This window comes from Pimephales promelas, chromosome 4 (assembly GCF_988280905.1).
Source record: "Pimephales promelas chromosome 4, fPimPro1.hap1.1, whole genome shotgun sequence".
NCBI lineage: Eukaryota > Metazoa > Chordata > Actinopteri > Cypriniformes > Leuciscidae > Pimephales > Pimephales promelas.
Window position 1 is genome coordinate 15,502,244 of NC_142772.1, and position 14,333 is coordinate 15,516,576.

The following is a 14,333-nucleotide window of genomic DNA, read 5'->3' on the forward strand; positions in this document are numbered from 1 at the left end:
GACCTCAATTTCTCTCGCACCTCGTCTTCAATCTTCACTTATATTTCTCCGTTGTTGTTGTTGTTGTCCCGGCTGGCGGCGGCGGCGGGAGCTGCTTGGCGCGTCGCTTTCCTGACGTGTCACGTGACACCAAAGGTTTGGGAACCTCACCTCACGCAAGTTACGTTGCTACGGTAATCATATTGTAACCTTATCAAATAACCTTATTAAATATGAAAATAGGTATTCCCAAATATGTATAGGCTGGAAATAGGCGCCAGAGGTTTTTCCTAAAACGTTCGATTTTGACAACTTAATTTCAAAAGACTATATCTTAAAAGTAAAACAAGATAGATACTTTCTTTAAATTAGAGAAATATTAAGGATGACCCAAAATTTAGGTAGGGATTCAATTTCCCCATCTAATTTGCATATTATCACGTCATATGGTGGCAGCAATCTTGGATTATATAATTTTCATGAAAAGTCACGTTTAAATGATAAAATGCAGCATTTCTGTCCATCACCTTCTGTATGCTATACTCCACAATACTGAATGCTCAGGAATATAGTAAGTAATAAACAATCATTACTAATAAATGGTAGAACAAACCGTATGAATGTGGTTGGCCTTTGCTGTGGAGATTTTCCATTTACTACATACAGTAGGCACTCTGATTCCATGTATAGGGCAGATATTATTCATATGATACACAAACACAAGTAGACAAGACCTGTTTAGTTCAAAGATCACTCGTTACGGCAAAGCAAAGATCATAAGTGATGATACGAGCAGCGCGATCGCGGCCAGATCTGCCTCGTGCGCACCAAGTATGCATACTATTGTGACTCCCCAACCTGCCTTCCCGTTGCCCCCTAAATGTACTATGAAAATACGTCGACCTCGTCTAACATACCCAGTGATAATAGACACAATCTCCACCACAATACTGTCGCCGTGATCGCGGAGAGGCTCTGATAAAATGACTCACTCTTACACTAACTCCGCTTTTGATTGCACTGATTCAATGCGCTGTAACTCGAACATTTTGTATAGAAACATAATGTATTTTGAGTCGGGGATGAAGTATGACATGTCTGCCATGCAGTGGAGGGGATGTCAAACGAAATTTGACACCCAATTTAATAAAATCGCCCGTTTTATTCAATGACGCATCTTGTCGAGTAAACTTGACCGTGGCACCAAGAGGGATACATGGATAAAAAAAAAAATTAAAAAATTAATGACCCGCCCCAACCCACCCTGCAAATAAAGTGACAATTTCTTTACCCGCCCCAACCCAACCCGCGGGTTACCCGCGGGGCCCGCGGGTTAAGAGTCGACCCGCGCATCACTACCATGGAGAGCTCGCTTGGGTCTGCTAGATGGTGTTGGACCTGAATGGAGATCGCTGTACAAACCACCATTGTTAAAGAAGGTTGCTGACTTGCAATGGAAAGTTTTGCATACAGCTGTGGCTGTTAACTCTTTTATCTCTGTGTTGAACCCTGATGTGAACCATGACTCTCCTTTTTGTACTCTACATGAGACTGTTTTTCATTGTTTTATGGACTGTTGTCGTCTTGTGCCTCTGTTTGCTATTTTGGAAGATCTTTTTAAAACGTTTGGTGTAGTTTTTTCCAAGCAGATGTTTATTTTAGGTTACAGGTATTCCCAAAAAAAGAGGGAGCAGTGTCAGCTCTTTAATTTTATTTTGGGAAGAGCAAAGATGGCAGTGTATATGAGTAGACGAAATAAGGTTGAAGGATCTACAGATGATGATGCTGTTTTTGTATTTATTAAAATATTGAAATCACGTATAAGAATAGATTTGAACTATTACAGTTTAATGAATTATCTTGGAAAATTTGCCAATATTTGGTGTCACAAAGATGTGCTCTGCTCTGTTGTAGAGAATAATCTAATTTTCAAGAGTGTGTTGATTTAATGTGATTTTACTTGAGTGTTGTTTTTTACAACTGTTTTAATAAAGTATTTGTAAAAATCAAATCTCTCTCCCTCTCTCTCTCTCTCTCTCTCTCTCTCTCTCTCTCTCTCTCTCTCTCTGGGTGTGTGTTGGCATCTTGAGCATTTGTATGATTGAAAGTATGAGTGTTTTTTAGTTAAAATCTATAAACATCTTGTCTTGTAAAATAAGATTCTGTAACTTATGATCACTCTCTAATTAATTCTTTAATGTTTCTCTTTACAGCTCTCCTCTACAAGCCTATTGACCGTGTCACTCGCAGCACTCTTGTCCTGCATGTGAGTTGTTCTCTCTAAAAATATAAACCTCTATTGATTGTACAGTTAGGTTTACAATCGTAAGGTCACCTCTACCAATGCAATCTGTGACTTTAGCCCTACCATTATTTTAAGCATGATAGAGCTTGCATTGTTTGCAATAAATTGTCTAATTATAAATTATAAATAAATAAATTGTCAATAAATCTATTTGTATTTGTATCAAACTCTATTGAGTCTTATAGTTTAACCCTCTGGGGACCAATACGTGTCCCCGCGTTTTGATAATTTTTAGGGCCCGAGCACTAACAGTGCGAGGACCCTATTGAAACTGTTAGGGTTATTTTTAGGGCCCGAGCACTAACAGTGCGAGGACCCTATTGAAACTGTTGGGATTATTTTTATTAGGGCCCGAGCACTAACAGTGCGAGGACCCTATTGAAACTGTTAGGGTTATTTTTCTTTTTCTTTTTAGGCCCCGAGCACTAACAGTGCGAGGACCCTATTGAAACTGTTAGGATTATTAGGGCCCGAGCACTAACAGTGCGAGGACCCTATTGAAACTGTTAGGATTATTAGGGCCCGACCACTAACAGTGCGAGGACCCTATTGGAACTGTTAGGGTTATTTTTAGGGCCCGAGCACTAACAGTGCGAGGACCCTCTTGAAACTGTTAGGGTTATTTTTAGGGCCCGAGCACTAACAGTGCGAGGACCCTATTGAAACTGTTAGGATTATTATTATTTTTTTTTCTTTTTTCTGCAAAGTAAGCAACCCGGTCTCATCCCAAATCGTCATATAACTGACGTTTTGGGACGTCTTTTGACCATACGTCAATATTCGCCTTTTTAGGGCCCCCTTAAACGTCGGTAGATGAGGTTATGGGATCCTAACTCTACCCCATACCTAAACTTAACCCTAAACCTAACCCGTCACCTAACTGACGTTAAAGGTAAAGCGTCAGTTGTATGACGGCCCGGGATCGCCATCTACCGACGTTTAAGGGGGCCCTAAAAAGGCGGATATTGACGTATGGTCAAAATACGTCCCAAAACGTCAGTTATATGACGATTTGGGATGAGACTGTGTTAAAGTAAGCGCCATTTTCGGGGCCACAACATGCTCAAAAACTCACCAAATTTGGCACGCATGTCAGGACTGGCGAAAAATTTAGTATTTTGTGGGTTTCGCGGATGGGCGTGGCAAAATGGCTCCCTAGCGCCACCTAGAAAATTGCAAAAAATTAGTGGTACATCTACCATGTGGTACATCTACCATGTAGATTGTACCAAATTTCTGTGGTACATCTACCATGTCCAGACGCACAGAAAAGACTCTTGGAGCGATGCCCTAAACTCGACAGGAAGTCCGCCATTGCTAATTTTACCGCCAGTTTTGGATGATTTACTCATTATGTACTTTAACTAACTCCTCCTAGGGATTTAGCCTGATCGACTTCAAATTTCTGCTGTGCCTTCGAAAGGCATTGACGATGTAAAGTTGTGCTATCTGCTTGTTTTCCTCAATGGGCGTGTCCGTGGCGTCGATGATTCGCCATGAAACAGGAAGTTGTATTAACTTGGCTGTAAATGCCCAGATCTGCACGAAATTTGACACATTTGTCAAGAGTCCCGCCCTGAACAAATCTACATGCCCACATTCACCCTAAGTCATAGTGCCACCTGGCAACAGGAAGTGACCTTTAACGAAGCAGCGAACCAAATTCACAGCCGCACCGGCTGAGCCGCAGAATATGCAACGCGGCCGCCTCACACCCCAACGCGCTACAGGTGCGAGGGCCCGCCCATCGCTGCTTGCAGCTTTAATTAGGGCCCGAGCACTAACAGTGCGAGGACCCTATTGAAACTGTTAGGATTATTTTTTTTCTTTTTTCTTTTTTTCTTTTTTCTGCAAAGTAAGTGCCATTTTCGGGGCCGCAACATGCTCAAAAACTCACCAAATTTGGCACGCATGTCAGGACTGGTGAAAAATTTCGTATTTTGTGGGTTTCGCAGATGGGCGGGGCAAAATGGCACGCTAGCGCCACCTAGAAAATTGGAAAAAATTAGCCCCTCGTCCACGTTCAACCTACATGCACGAAATTTGGTGGGGACGTGTAACATATCAAGACGCACAAAAAAGCCTCAAGAACCCATACCCTAAACTCGACAGGAGGTCCGCCATTTTGAATTTGGCGGCCATTTTTGGACGATTTACAGACTCCGTACTTTAACGAACTCCTCCTAGGGATTTAGTCGGATCGACTTAAAATTTCTGCTGTGCCTTCTAAAGGCATTGACGATGTAAAGTTGTGCTATCTGCGCGTTTTCGTCGATGGGCGTGTCCGTGGCGTCGAAGATTCGCCATGAAACAGGAAGTTGTACTAACTTGGCTGTAAATGCCCAGATCTGCACGAAATTTTACACATTTGACAAGAGTCACGCCCTGAACAAATCTTCATGCCGACATTCACCCACAGTCATAGCGCCACCTGCTGACAACAGGAAGTGACCTTTAACGAAGCAGCCCCCGCCGCTTGTTTGACCGACATGTACGAAATTTCTGTGGTACATCTACCATGACCAGACGCACAAAAAAGCCTCAAGAACCCATACCCTAAACTCGACAGGAAGTCCGCCATTTTGAATTCGGCGACTGATTTGGGACGATTTACACACTCCGTACTTTAACGAACTCCTCCTAGGGATTTAGTCGGATCAACTTCAAATTTCTGCTGTGCCTTCTAAAGGCATTGACGATGTAAAGTTGTGCTATCTGCGCATTTTCGTCGATGGGCGTGTCCGTGGCGTCGAAGATTCGCCATGAAACAGGAAGTTGTAGTAACTTGGCTGTAAATGCCCAGATCTGCACGAAATTTTACACATTTGACAAGAGTCCCGTCCTGAACAAATCTACATGCCGACATTCACCCACAGTCATAGCGCCACCTGCTGGCAACAGGAAGTGAACTTTAACGAAGCAGCCCCCGCCACTTGTTTGACCGATATGTACGAAATTTCTGTGGTACATCTACCATGACCAGACGCACAAAAAAGCCTCAAGAACCCATACCCTAAACTCGACAGGAAGTCCGCCATTTTGAATTTGGCGACCGATTTGGGACGATTTACACACTCCGTACTTTAACGAACTCCTCCTAGGGATTTAGTAGGATCAACTTCAAATTTCTGCTGTACCTTCTAAAGGCATTGACGATGTAAAGTTGTGCTATCTGCGCGTTTTCGTCGATGGGTGTGACCGTGGCGTCGATGATTCGCCATGAAACAGGAAGTTGTAGTAACTTGGCTGTAAATGCTCAGATCTGCACGAAATTTGACACATTTGACAAGAGTCCCGCCCTGAACAAATCTACATGCCGATATTCACCCACAGTCATAGCGCCATCTGCTGGCAACAGGAAGTGACCTTTAATGAAGCAGCCCCCGCCGCTTGTTTGACCGACATGTACGAAATTTCTGTGGTGCATCTACCATGACCAGACGCACAAAAAAGCCTCAAAAACCCATACCCTAAACTCGACAGGAAGTCCGCCATTTTGAATTTGGCCACCCATTTGGGAAGATTTACACACTCCGTACTTTAACGAACTCCTCCTAGGGATTTAGTCGGATCAACTTCAAATTTCTGCTGTACCTTCTAAAGGCATTGACGATGTAAAGTTATGCTATCTGCGCGTTTTCGTCGATGGGTGTGTCCGTGGCATCGATGATTCGCCATGAAACAGGAAGTTGTAGTAACTTGGCTGTAAATGCCCAGATCCGCACGAAATTTAACACGTTTGACAAGAGTCCCGCCCTGAACAAATCTACATGCCGACATTCACCCACAGTCATAGCGCCACCTCCTGGCAACAGGAAGTGATCTTTAACGAAGCAGCGTAGCAAATGCACATCCGCACTGGCTGAGCTGCAGAAAATGCAACACGGCTGCCTCAGACCCCGACGTGCTACAGGTGCGAGGGCCCGCCCATCGCTGCTTGCAGCTTTAATTTTTTTTTCTTTTTTCTTTTTTCTTTTTTCTGCAAAGTAAGCGCCATTTTCGGGGCCTCAACATGCTCAAAAACTCACCAAATTTGGCACGCATGTCAGGACTGGTGAAAAATGTCGTATTTTGTGGGTTTCGCGGATGGGCGTTGCAAAATGGCTCCCTAGCGCCACCTAGAAAATTGGAAAAAATTAGCCCCTCGTCCACGTTCAACCTAAAAATACGAAATGTGGTGGGGACGTGTATCATATCAAGACGCACAAAAAAGCCTCAAGAACCCATACCCTAACCAAAACAGGAAGTCCGCCATTTTGAATTTGGCGACCGATTTGGAACGATTTACACACTCCATACTTTAACGAACTCCTCCTAGGGATTTAGTCGGATCAACTTCAAATTTCTGTTGTACCTTCTAAAGGCATTGACGATGTAAAGTTGTGCTATCTGGATGTTTTCGTCGATGGGCGTGTCCGTGGCGTCGATGATTCGCCATGAAACAGGAAGTTGTAGTAACTTGGCTGTAAATGCACAGATCTACACGAAATTTTACACATTTGACAAGAGTCCCGCCCTGAACAAATCTACATGCCGACATTCACCCACAGTCATAGCGCCACCTAGTGGCAACAGGAAGTGTCATTTAACGAAGCAGCCCCCGCCGCTTGTTTGACCGACATGTACGAAATTTCTGTGGTACATCTAACATGACCAGACGGACAAAAAAGCCTCAAGAACCCATACCCTAAACTCAACAGGAAGTCCGCCATTTTGAATTTGGCGACCGATTTGGGACGATTTACACACTCCGTACTTTAACGAACTCCTCCTAGGGATTTAGTCGGATCAACTTCATATTTCTGCTGTGCCTTCTAAAGGCACTGACGATGTAAAGTTGTGCTCTCTGAGCGTTTTCATCGCTGGGCATGTCCGTGGCGTCGATGATTCGCAATGAAACAGGAAGTTGTAATAACTTGGCTGTAAATGCCCAGATCTGCACCAAATTTTACACATTTGACAAGAGTCCCGCCCTGAACAAATCTACATGCCAACATTCACCCACAGTCATAGCGCCACCTGCTGGCAACAGGAAGTGACCTTTAACGAAGCAGCCCCCGCCGCATGTTTGACCGGCATGTTCTGTGGTACATCTACCATGTCCAGACGCACAGAAAAGTCTCTTGGAGCGATGCCTTAAACTCAACAGGAAGTCAGCCATTCCTAATTTTACCGGCATTTTTGGATGATTTACTCATTACGTACTTTAACAAACTCCTAGGGATTTAGTCGGATCAACTAAAATTTCTGCTGTGCCTTCTAAAGGCATTGACGATGTAAAGTTGTGCCATCTGCACGTTTTCGTCGATGGGCGTGTCCGTGGCGTCGATGATTCGCCATGAAAGAGGAAGTTGTAGTAACTTGGCTGTAAATGCCCAGATCTACACGAAATTTTACACATTTGACAAGAGTCCCGCTCTGAACAAATCTACATGCCGACATTCACCCTAAGTCATAGCGCCACCTCCTGGCAACAGGAAGTGACCTTTAACGAAGCAGCGTAGCAAATGCACATCCGCTCTGGCTGAGCTGCAGAAAATGCAACACGGCCGCCTCAGACCCCGACGTGCTACAGGTGCGAGGGCCCGCCCATCGCTGCTTGCAGCTTTAATTAGGGCCCAAGCCCTGAAAGGGCGAAGGCCCTATTGTTTTCCTTAGGATTATTATTATTATTATTATTATTTATACGACTATTCGGGCACTTTTGGGGCCATTAACATGCTCAAAAACTCTTGAAACTTTGCACACGGGTCAGAAACCGCGGCCATCAGGGCCGGGCTGAAGATGGTACCCGGGCGTGGCAGGGGGGCTAGACAGCGCCCCTTGGAACGGGGTCCGAAAACTTGGTCCATAAATCAAACATGCTTGCATGTAATAATATGAAACTCGGTGCACATATAGATCTCATCGGTCATATATACCTCATTACTATTACTTTTTACCCCAGCCCAACAGGAAGTCGGTTATTTAGGGTTGTTCATAAAACACTCGCAATGGAATTTGCAATACTCCTCCTAGAGACTCTTAGCGGCTTTTGGGGCCCTTAACGGGTTTGAAAACTCTTGAAACTTTGCATACAGGTCAGATCCCACAGCCATCAGGCCCGGGCTGAAGATGGTACCTGGGCGTGGCAGGGGGGCTAGACAGCGCCCCCTGGAAGGGGGTCCAAAAACTTGGTCCATAAATCAAACACGCTTGCATGTAATAATATGAAACTCGGTACACATGTTGATGTCATCGTTTCATATATACCTCACACTCTTACTTTTACCCCAGCTAGACATGAAGTCGGTTATTTAGGGTTGTTCAAAAAACACACACAATGGAATTTGCAATACTCCTCCTAGAGAATTCAAACACACGGCACGAAACTCGGTCCTATAGCGCCACCTGCTGGCAACAGAAAGTGACCTTTAACGAAGCAGCGAACCAAATTCACAGCCGCACCGGCTGAGCCGCAGAATATGCAACGCGGCCGCCTCACACCCCGACGCGCTACAGGTGCGAGGGCCCGCCCATCGCTGCTTGCAGCTTTAATTTTAGGATGCTTTTGAGACTCTTAGCATGCTTGAAATTGCATTAAAAAAAATCAACAGACACATCACATTTATTAGCCAGTAGACATGTGCAAAGTTTCAGAAAGGGGCATGGTGCAGGGACTAAATAGCGCCACCTTTTGACAAAAGTGGCGTTATTAGTTTTATCTACAGTTACAAAAATCGGTATATACATTTTACTCCTCAAGCCGGACAACTTTCTAATTCATAGTCATTAGTTTGGATCAAGAGGAAGTCAGATATTTTGGTTTGAATATGGTGAGCCTCTCTCTGAGCCTACTGTACGTCCCTATATGGCAAGCCCTTTTAACATTTAAAAGCTAAGTTTGCCTATCCGGAATTAACATTGTAGATATCAACACGCCACCTTTTGACAAAAGTGACTAGTCTTAATTACATTTTGAATAGTTTGTATTATCATTTAAGATATCTGTAATGTAATTGTGACTAGTCGAAACGACAGATAGAGTATGGCAAGCTGTTTTAACATTTCATTTAATCATGAAAGGGCTAAAGCCTGCGACACCGCCACCCCGGTGCCTTTAGGTAACTAAAGGAACCGGGGTTGCGGTGCCACCGGCTTGGGCCCGCCATCGCTGCTCGCAGCTATATATTTTTTTATTTTTTATTTTTTCTGCAAAGTAAGCGCCATTTTCGGGGCCACAACATGCTCAAAAACTCACCAAATTTGGCACGCATGTCAGGACTGGTGAAAAATTTCGGATTTTGTGGGTTTCGCGGATGGGCGTGGCAAAATGGCTCGCTAGCGCCACCTAGAAAATTGGAAAAAATTAGCCCCTCATCCACGTTCAACCTACATGCACGAAATTTGGTGGGGACGTGTATCCTTTGAAGACGCACAAAAAAGCCTCAAGAACCCATACCCTAAACTCGACAGGAAGTCCGCCATTTTGAATTCGGCAACCAAATTGGGACGATTTACACACTCCGTACTTTAACGAACTCCTCCTAGGGATTTAGTCGGATCAACTTCAAATTTCTGCTGTACCTTCTAAAGGCATTGACGATGTAAAGTTGTGCTATCTGGGCGTTTTCGTCGATGGGCGTGTCCGTGGTGTCGATGATTCGCCATGAAACAGGAAGTTGTAGTAACTTGGCTGTAAATGCCGAGATCTGCACGAAATTTTACATATTTGACAAGAGTCCCGCCCTGAACTAATCTACATGCCGACATTCACCCACAGTCATAGCGCCACCTGCTGGCAACAGGAAGTGACCTTTAAAGAAGCAGCCCCCGCCGCTTGTTTGACCGACATGTACGAAATTTCTGTGGTACATCTACCATGACCAGACGCACAGAAAAGCCTCAAGAACCCATACCCTAAACTCGACAGGAAGTCCGCCATTTTGAATTTGCCGACCGATTTGGGACGATTTACACACTCTGTACTTTAACGAACTCCTCCTAGGGATTTACTCGGATTAACTTCAAATTTCTGCTGTACCTTCTAAAGGCATTGACGATGTAAAGTTGTGCTATCTGCGCATTTTCGTCGATGGGAGTGTCCGTGGCGTTGACGATTCGCCATGAAACAGGAAGTTGTAGTAACTTGGCTGTAAATGCCCTGATCTGCACGAAATTGTACACATTTAACAAGAGTCCCGCCCTGAACAAATCTACATGCCGACATTCACCCACAGTCATAGCGCCACCTCCTGGCAACAGGAAGTGATCTTTAACGAAGCAGCGTAGCAAATGCACATCCGCACTGGCTGAGCTGCAGAAAATGCAACACGGCTGCCTCAGACCCCGACGTGCTACAGGTGCGAGGGCCCGCCCATCGCTGCTTGCAGCTTTAATTTTTTTTTTCTTTTTTCTTTTTTCTGCAAAGTAAGTGCCATTTTCGGGGCCGCAACATGCTCAAAAACTCACCAAATTTGGCACGCATGTCAGGACTGGTGAAAAATTCCGTATTTTGTGGGTTTCACGGATGGGCGTGGCAAAACGGCACGCTAGCGCCACCTAGAAAATTGGAAAAAATTAGCCCCTCGTCCATGTTCAACCTACATGCACGAAATTTGCTGTGGACGTGTATCATATCAAGATGCACAAAAAAGCCTCAAGAACCCATACCCTAAACTCGACAGGAAGTCCGCCATTTTGAATTTGGCGGCCATTTTTGGACGATTTACACACTCCGTACTTTAACGAACTCCTCCTAGGGATTTAGTCGGATCGACTTCAAATTTCTGCTGTGCCTTCTAAAGGCATTGACGATGTAATGTTGTGCTATCTGCGCGTTTTCGTCGATGGGCGTGTCCGTGGCGTCGAAGATTTGCCATGAAACAGGAAGTTGTAGTAACTTGGCTGTAAATGCCCAGATCTGCACGAAATTTTACACATTTGACAAGAGTCCCGTCCTGAACAAATCTACATGCCGACATTCACCCACAGTCATAGCGCCAGCTGCTGGCAACAGGAAGTTAACTTTAACGAAGCAGCCCCCGCCGCTTGTTTGACCGATATGTACGAAATTTCTGTGGTACATCTACCATGACCAGACGCACAAAAAAGCCTCAAGAACCCATACCCTAAACTCGACAGGAAGTCCGCCATTTTGAATTTGGCGACCGATTTGGGACGATTTACACACTCCGTACTTTAACAAACTCCTCCTAGGGATTTAGTGGGATCAACTTCAAATTTCTGCTGTACCTTCTAAAGGCATTGACGATGTAAAGTTGTGCTATCTGCGCGTTTTCGTCGATGGGTGTGACCGTGGCGTCGATGATTCGCCATGAAACAGGAAGTTGTAGTAACTTGGCTGTAAATGCTCAGATCTGCACGAAATTTTACACATTTGACAAGAGTCCCGCCCTGAACAAATCTACATGCCGACATTCACCCTAAGTCATAGTGCCACCTGCTGGCAACAGGAAGTGACCTTTACCGAAGCAGCGAACCAAATTCACAGCCGCACCGGCTGAGCTGTAGAATATGCAACGCGGCTGTCTCACACCCCAACGCGCTACAGGTGCGAGGGCCCGCCCATCGCTGCTTGCAGCTTTAATTAGGGCCCGAGCACTAACAGTGCGAGGACCCTATTGAAACTGTTAGGGTTATTTTTTAGGGCCCGAGCACTAACAGTGCGAGGACCCTATTGAAACTGTTAGGATTATTTTTATTTTTTTTATTTTATTTTTTTTTCTGCAAAGTAAGTGCCATTTTCGGGGCCACAACATGCTCAAAAACTCACCAAATTTGGCACTCATGTCAGGACTGGTGAAAAATTTCGTATTTTGTGGGTTTCGCGGATGGGCGTGGCAAAACGGCTCGCTAGCGCCACCTAGAAAATTGGAAAAAATTAGCCCCTCGTCCACGTTCAACCTACATGCACGAAATTTGGTGGGGACGTGTATCCTTTGAAGACGCAAAAAAATGCCTCAAGAACCCTTACCCTAAACTCGACAGGAAGTCCGCCATTTTGAATTCGGCGACCAAATTGGGACGATTTACACACTCCGTACTTTAACGAACTCCTCCTAGGGATTTAGTTGGATCGACTTCAAATTTCTGCTGTACCTTCTAAAGGCATTGACGATGTAAAGTTGTGCTATCTGCGCGTTTTCGTCGATGGGTGTGTCCGTGGCGTCGATGATTCGCCATGAAACAGGAAGTTGTAGTAACTTGGCTGTAAATGCCCAGATCTGCACGAAATTTTACACATTTGACAAAAGTCCCGCCCTGAACAAATCTACATGCCGACTTTCAACCACAGTCATAGCGCCACCTGCTGGCAACAGGAAGCAACCACAGTCATAGCGCCACCTGCTGGCAACAGGAAGTGAACTTTAACGAAGCAGCCCCCGCCGCATGTTTGACCGACATGCACAAAATTTCTGTGGTACATCTACCATGTCCAGACGCACAGAAAAGCCTCTTGGAGTAATGCCCTAAACTCGACAGGAAGTCGGCCATTTCTAATTTTACCGCCATTTTTGGATGATTTACTCATTACGTACTTTAACTAACTCCTCCTAGGGATTTAGTGGGATCCACTTCAAATTTCTGCTGTGCCTTCAAAAGGCATTGACGATGTAAAGTTGTGCTATCTGCGTGTTTTCGTCGATGGGCGTGTCCGTGGCGTCGATGATTCGCCATGAAACAGGAAGTTGTAGTAACTTGGCTGTAAATGCCCAGATCTGCACCAAATTTAACAAATTTGACAAGAGTCTCGGCCTGAACAAATCTACATGCCGACATTCACCCTCAGTCATAGCGCCACCTAGTGGCAACAGGAAGTGACCTTTAACGAAGCAGCCCCCGCCGCACCTTTGACCGGCATGTACGAAATTTCTGTGGTACATCTAACATGTCTACACGCACAGAAAAGTCTCTTGGAGCGATGCCCTAAACTCAACAGGAAATCAGCCATTTCTATTTATACCACAATTTTTGGATGATTTACTCATTACGTACTTTAACAAATTCCTCCTAGGGATTTAATCGGACCGACTTCACATTTCTGCTGTGCCTTCTAAAGGCATTGACGATGTGAAGTTGTGCTATCTGCGCATTTTCGTTGATGGGCGTGTCCGTGGCGTTGATGATTCGCCATGAAACAGGAAGTTGTAGTAACTTGGCTGTAAATGCCCAGATCTGCACCAAATTTTACACATTTGACAAGAGTCCCGCCCTGAACAAATCTACATGCCGACATTCACCCACAGTCATAGCGCCACCTAGTGGCAACAGGAAGTGACCTTTAACGAAGCAGCCCCTACCGCATCTTTGACCGACATGTACGAAATTTCTGTGGTACATCTACCATGTCCAGACGCACAGAAAAGTCTCTTGGAGCGATGCCCTAAACTCAACAGGAAGTCAGCCATTTCTAATTTTACCGCCATTTTGGGATGATTTACTCATTACGTACTTTAACAAACTCCACCTAGGGATTTAGTTGGATCGACTTCAAATTTCTGCTGTGCCTTCTAAAGGCATTGACGATGTAAAGTTGTGCAATCTGCGCATTTTCATCGATGGGCGTGTCCGTGGCGTCGAAGATTCGCCATGAAACAGGAAGTTGTAGTAACTTGGCTGTAAATGCCCAGATCTGCACAAAATTTTATACATTTGACAAGAGTCCCGCCCTGAACAAATCTACATGCCGACATTCACCCACAGTCATAGCGCCACCTGCTGGCAATAGGAAGTGACCTTTAAGAAGCAGCGTAGCAAATTCACAGCCGCACCGGCTGAGCTGCAAAATATGCAATGCGGCCGCCTCACACCCCGACGCGCTACAGGTGCGAGGGCCCGCCCATAGCTGCTTGCAGCTTTAATTAGGCAAGCAGCGATGGGCGGGCCCTCGCACCTGTAGCGCGTCGGGGTGTGAGGCGGCCGCATTGCATATTTTGCAGCTCAGCCGGTGCGGCTGTGAATTTGCTACGCTGCTTCTTAAAGGTCACTTCCTATTGCCAGCAGGTGGCGCTATGACTGTGGGTGAATTCGGCATGTTGAAACTGTT

General features: G+C 45.2%; 1 protein-coding gene across 3 annotated transcripts in view; it reads left to right on the forward strand.

The window, feature by feature from the left end:
* The window catches only part of abr (ABR activator of RhoGEF and GTPase), a 490,118-nt gene that overhangs the window by 199,708 nt on the left and 276,077 nt on the right, over window positions 1–14,333 (forward strand). For all 3 annotated transcript variants that reach the window (XM_039662200.2, XM_039662201.2, XM_039662202.2), the window contains one exon: window positions 2,193–2,245. In XM_039662200.2, coding sequence (XP_039518134.2) covers window positions 2,193–2,245 — 53 coding nt within the window. The remainder of the gene's footprint in view (window positions 1–2,192; window positions 2,246–14,333) is intronic.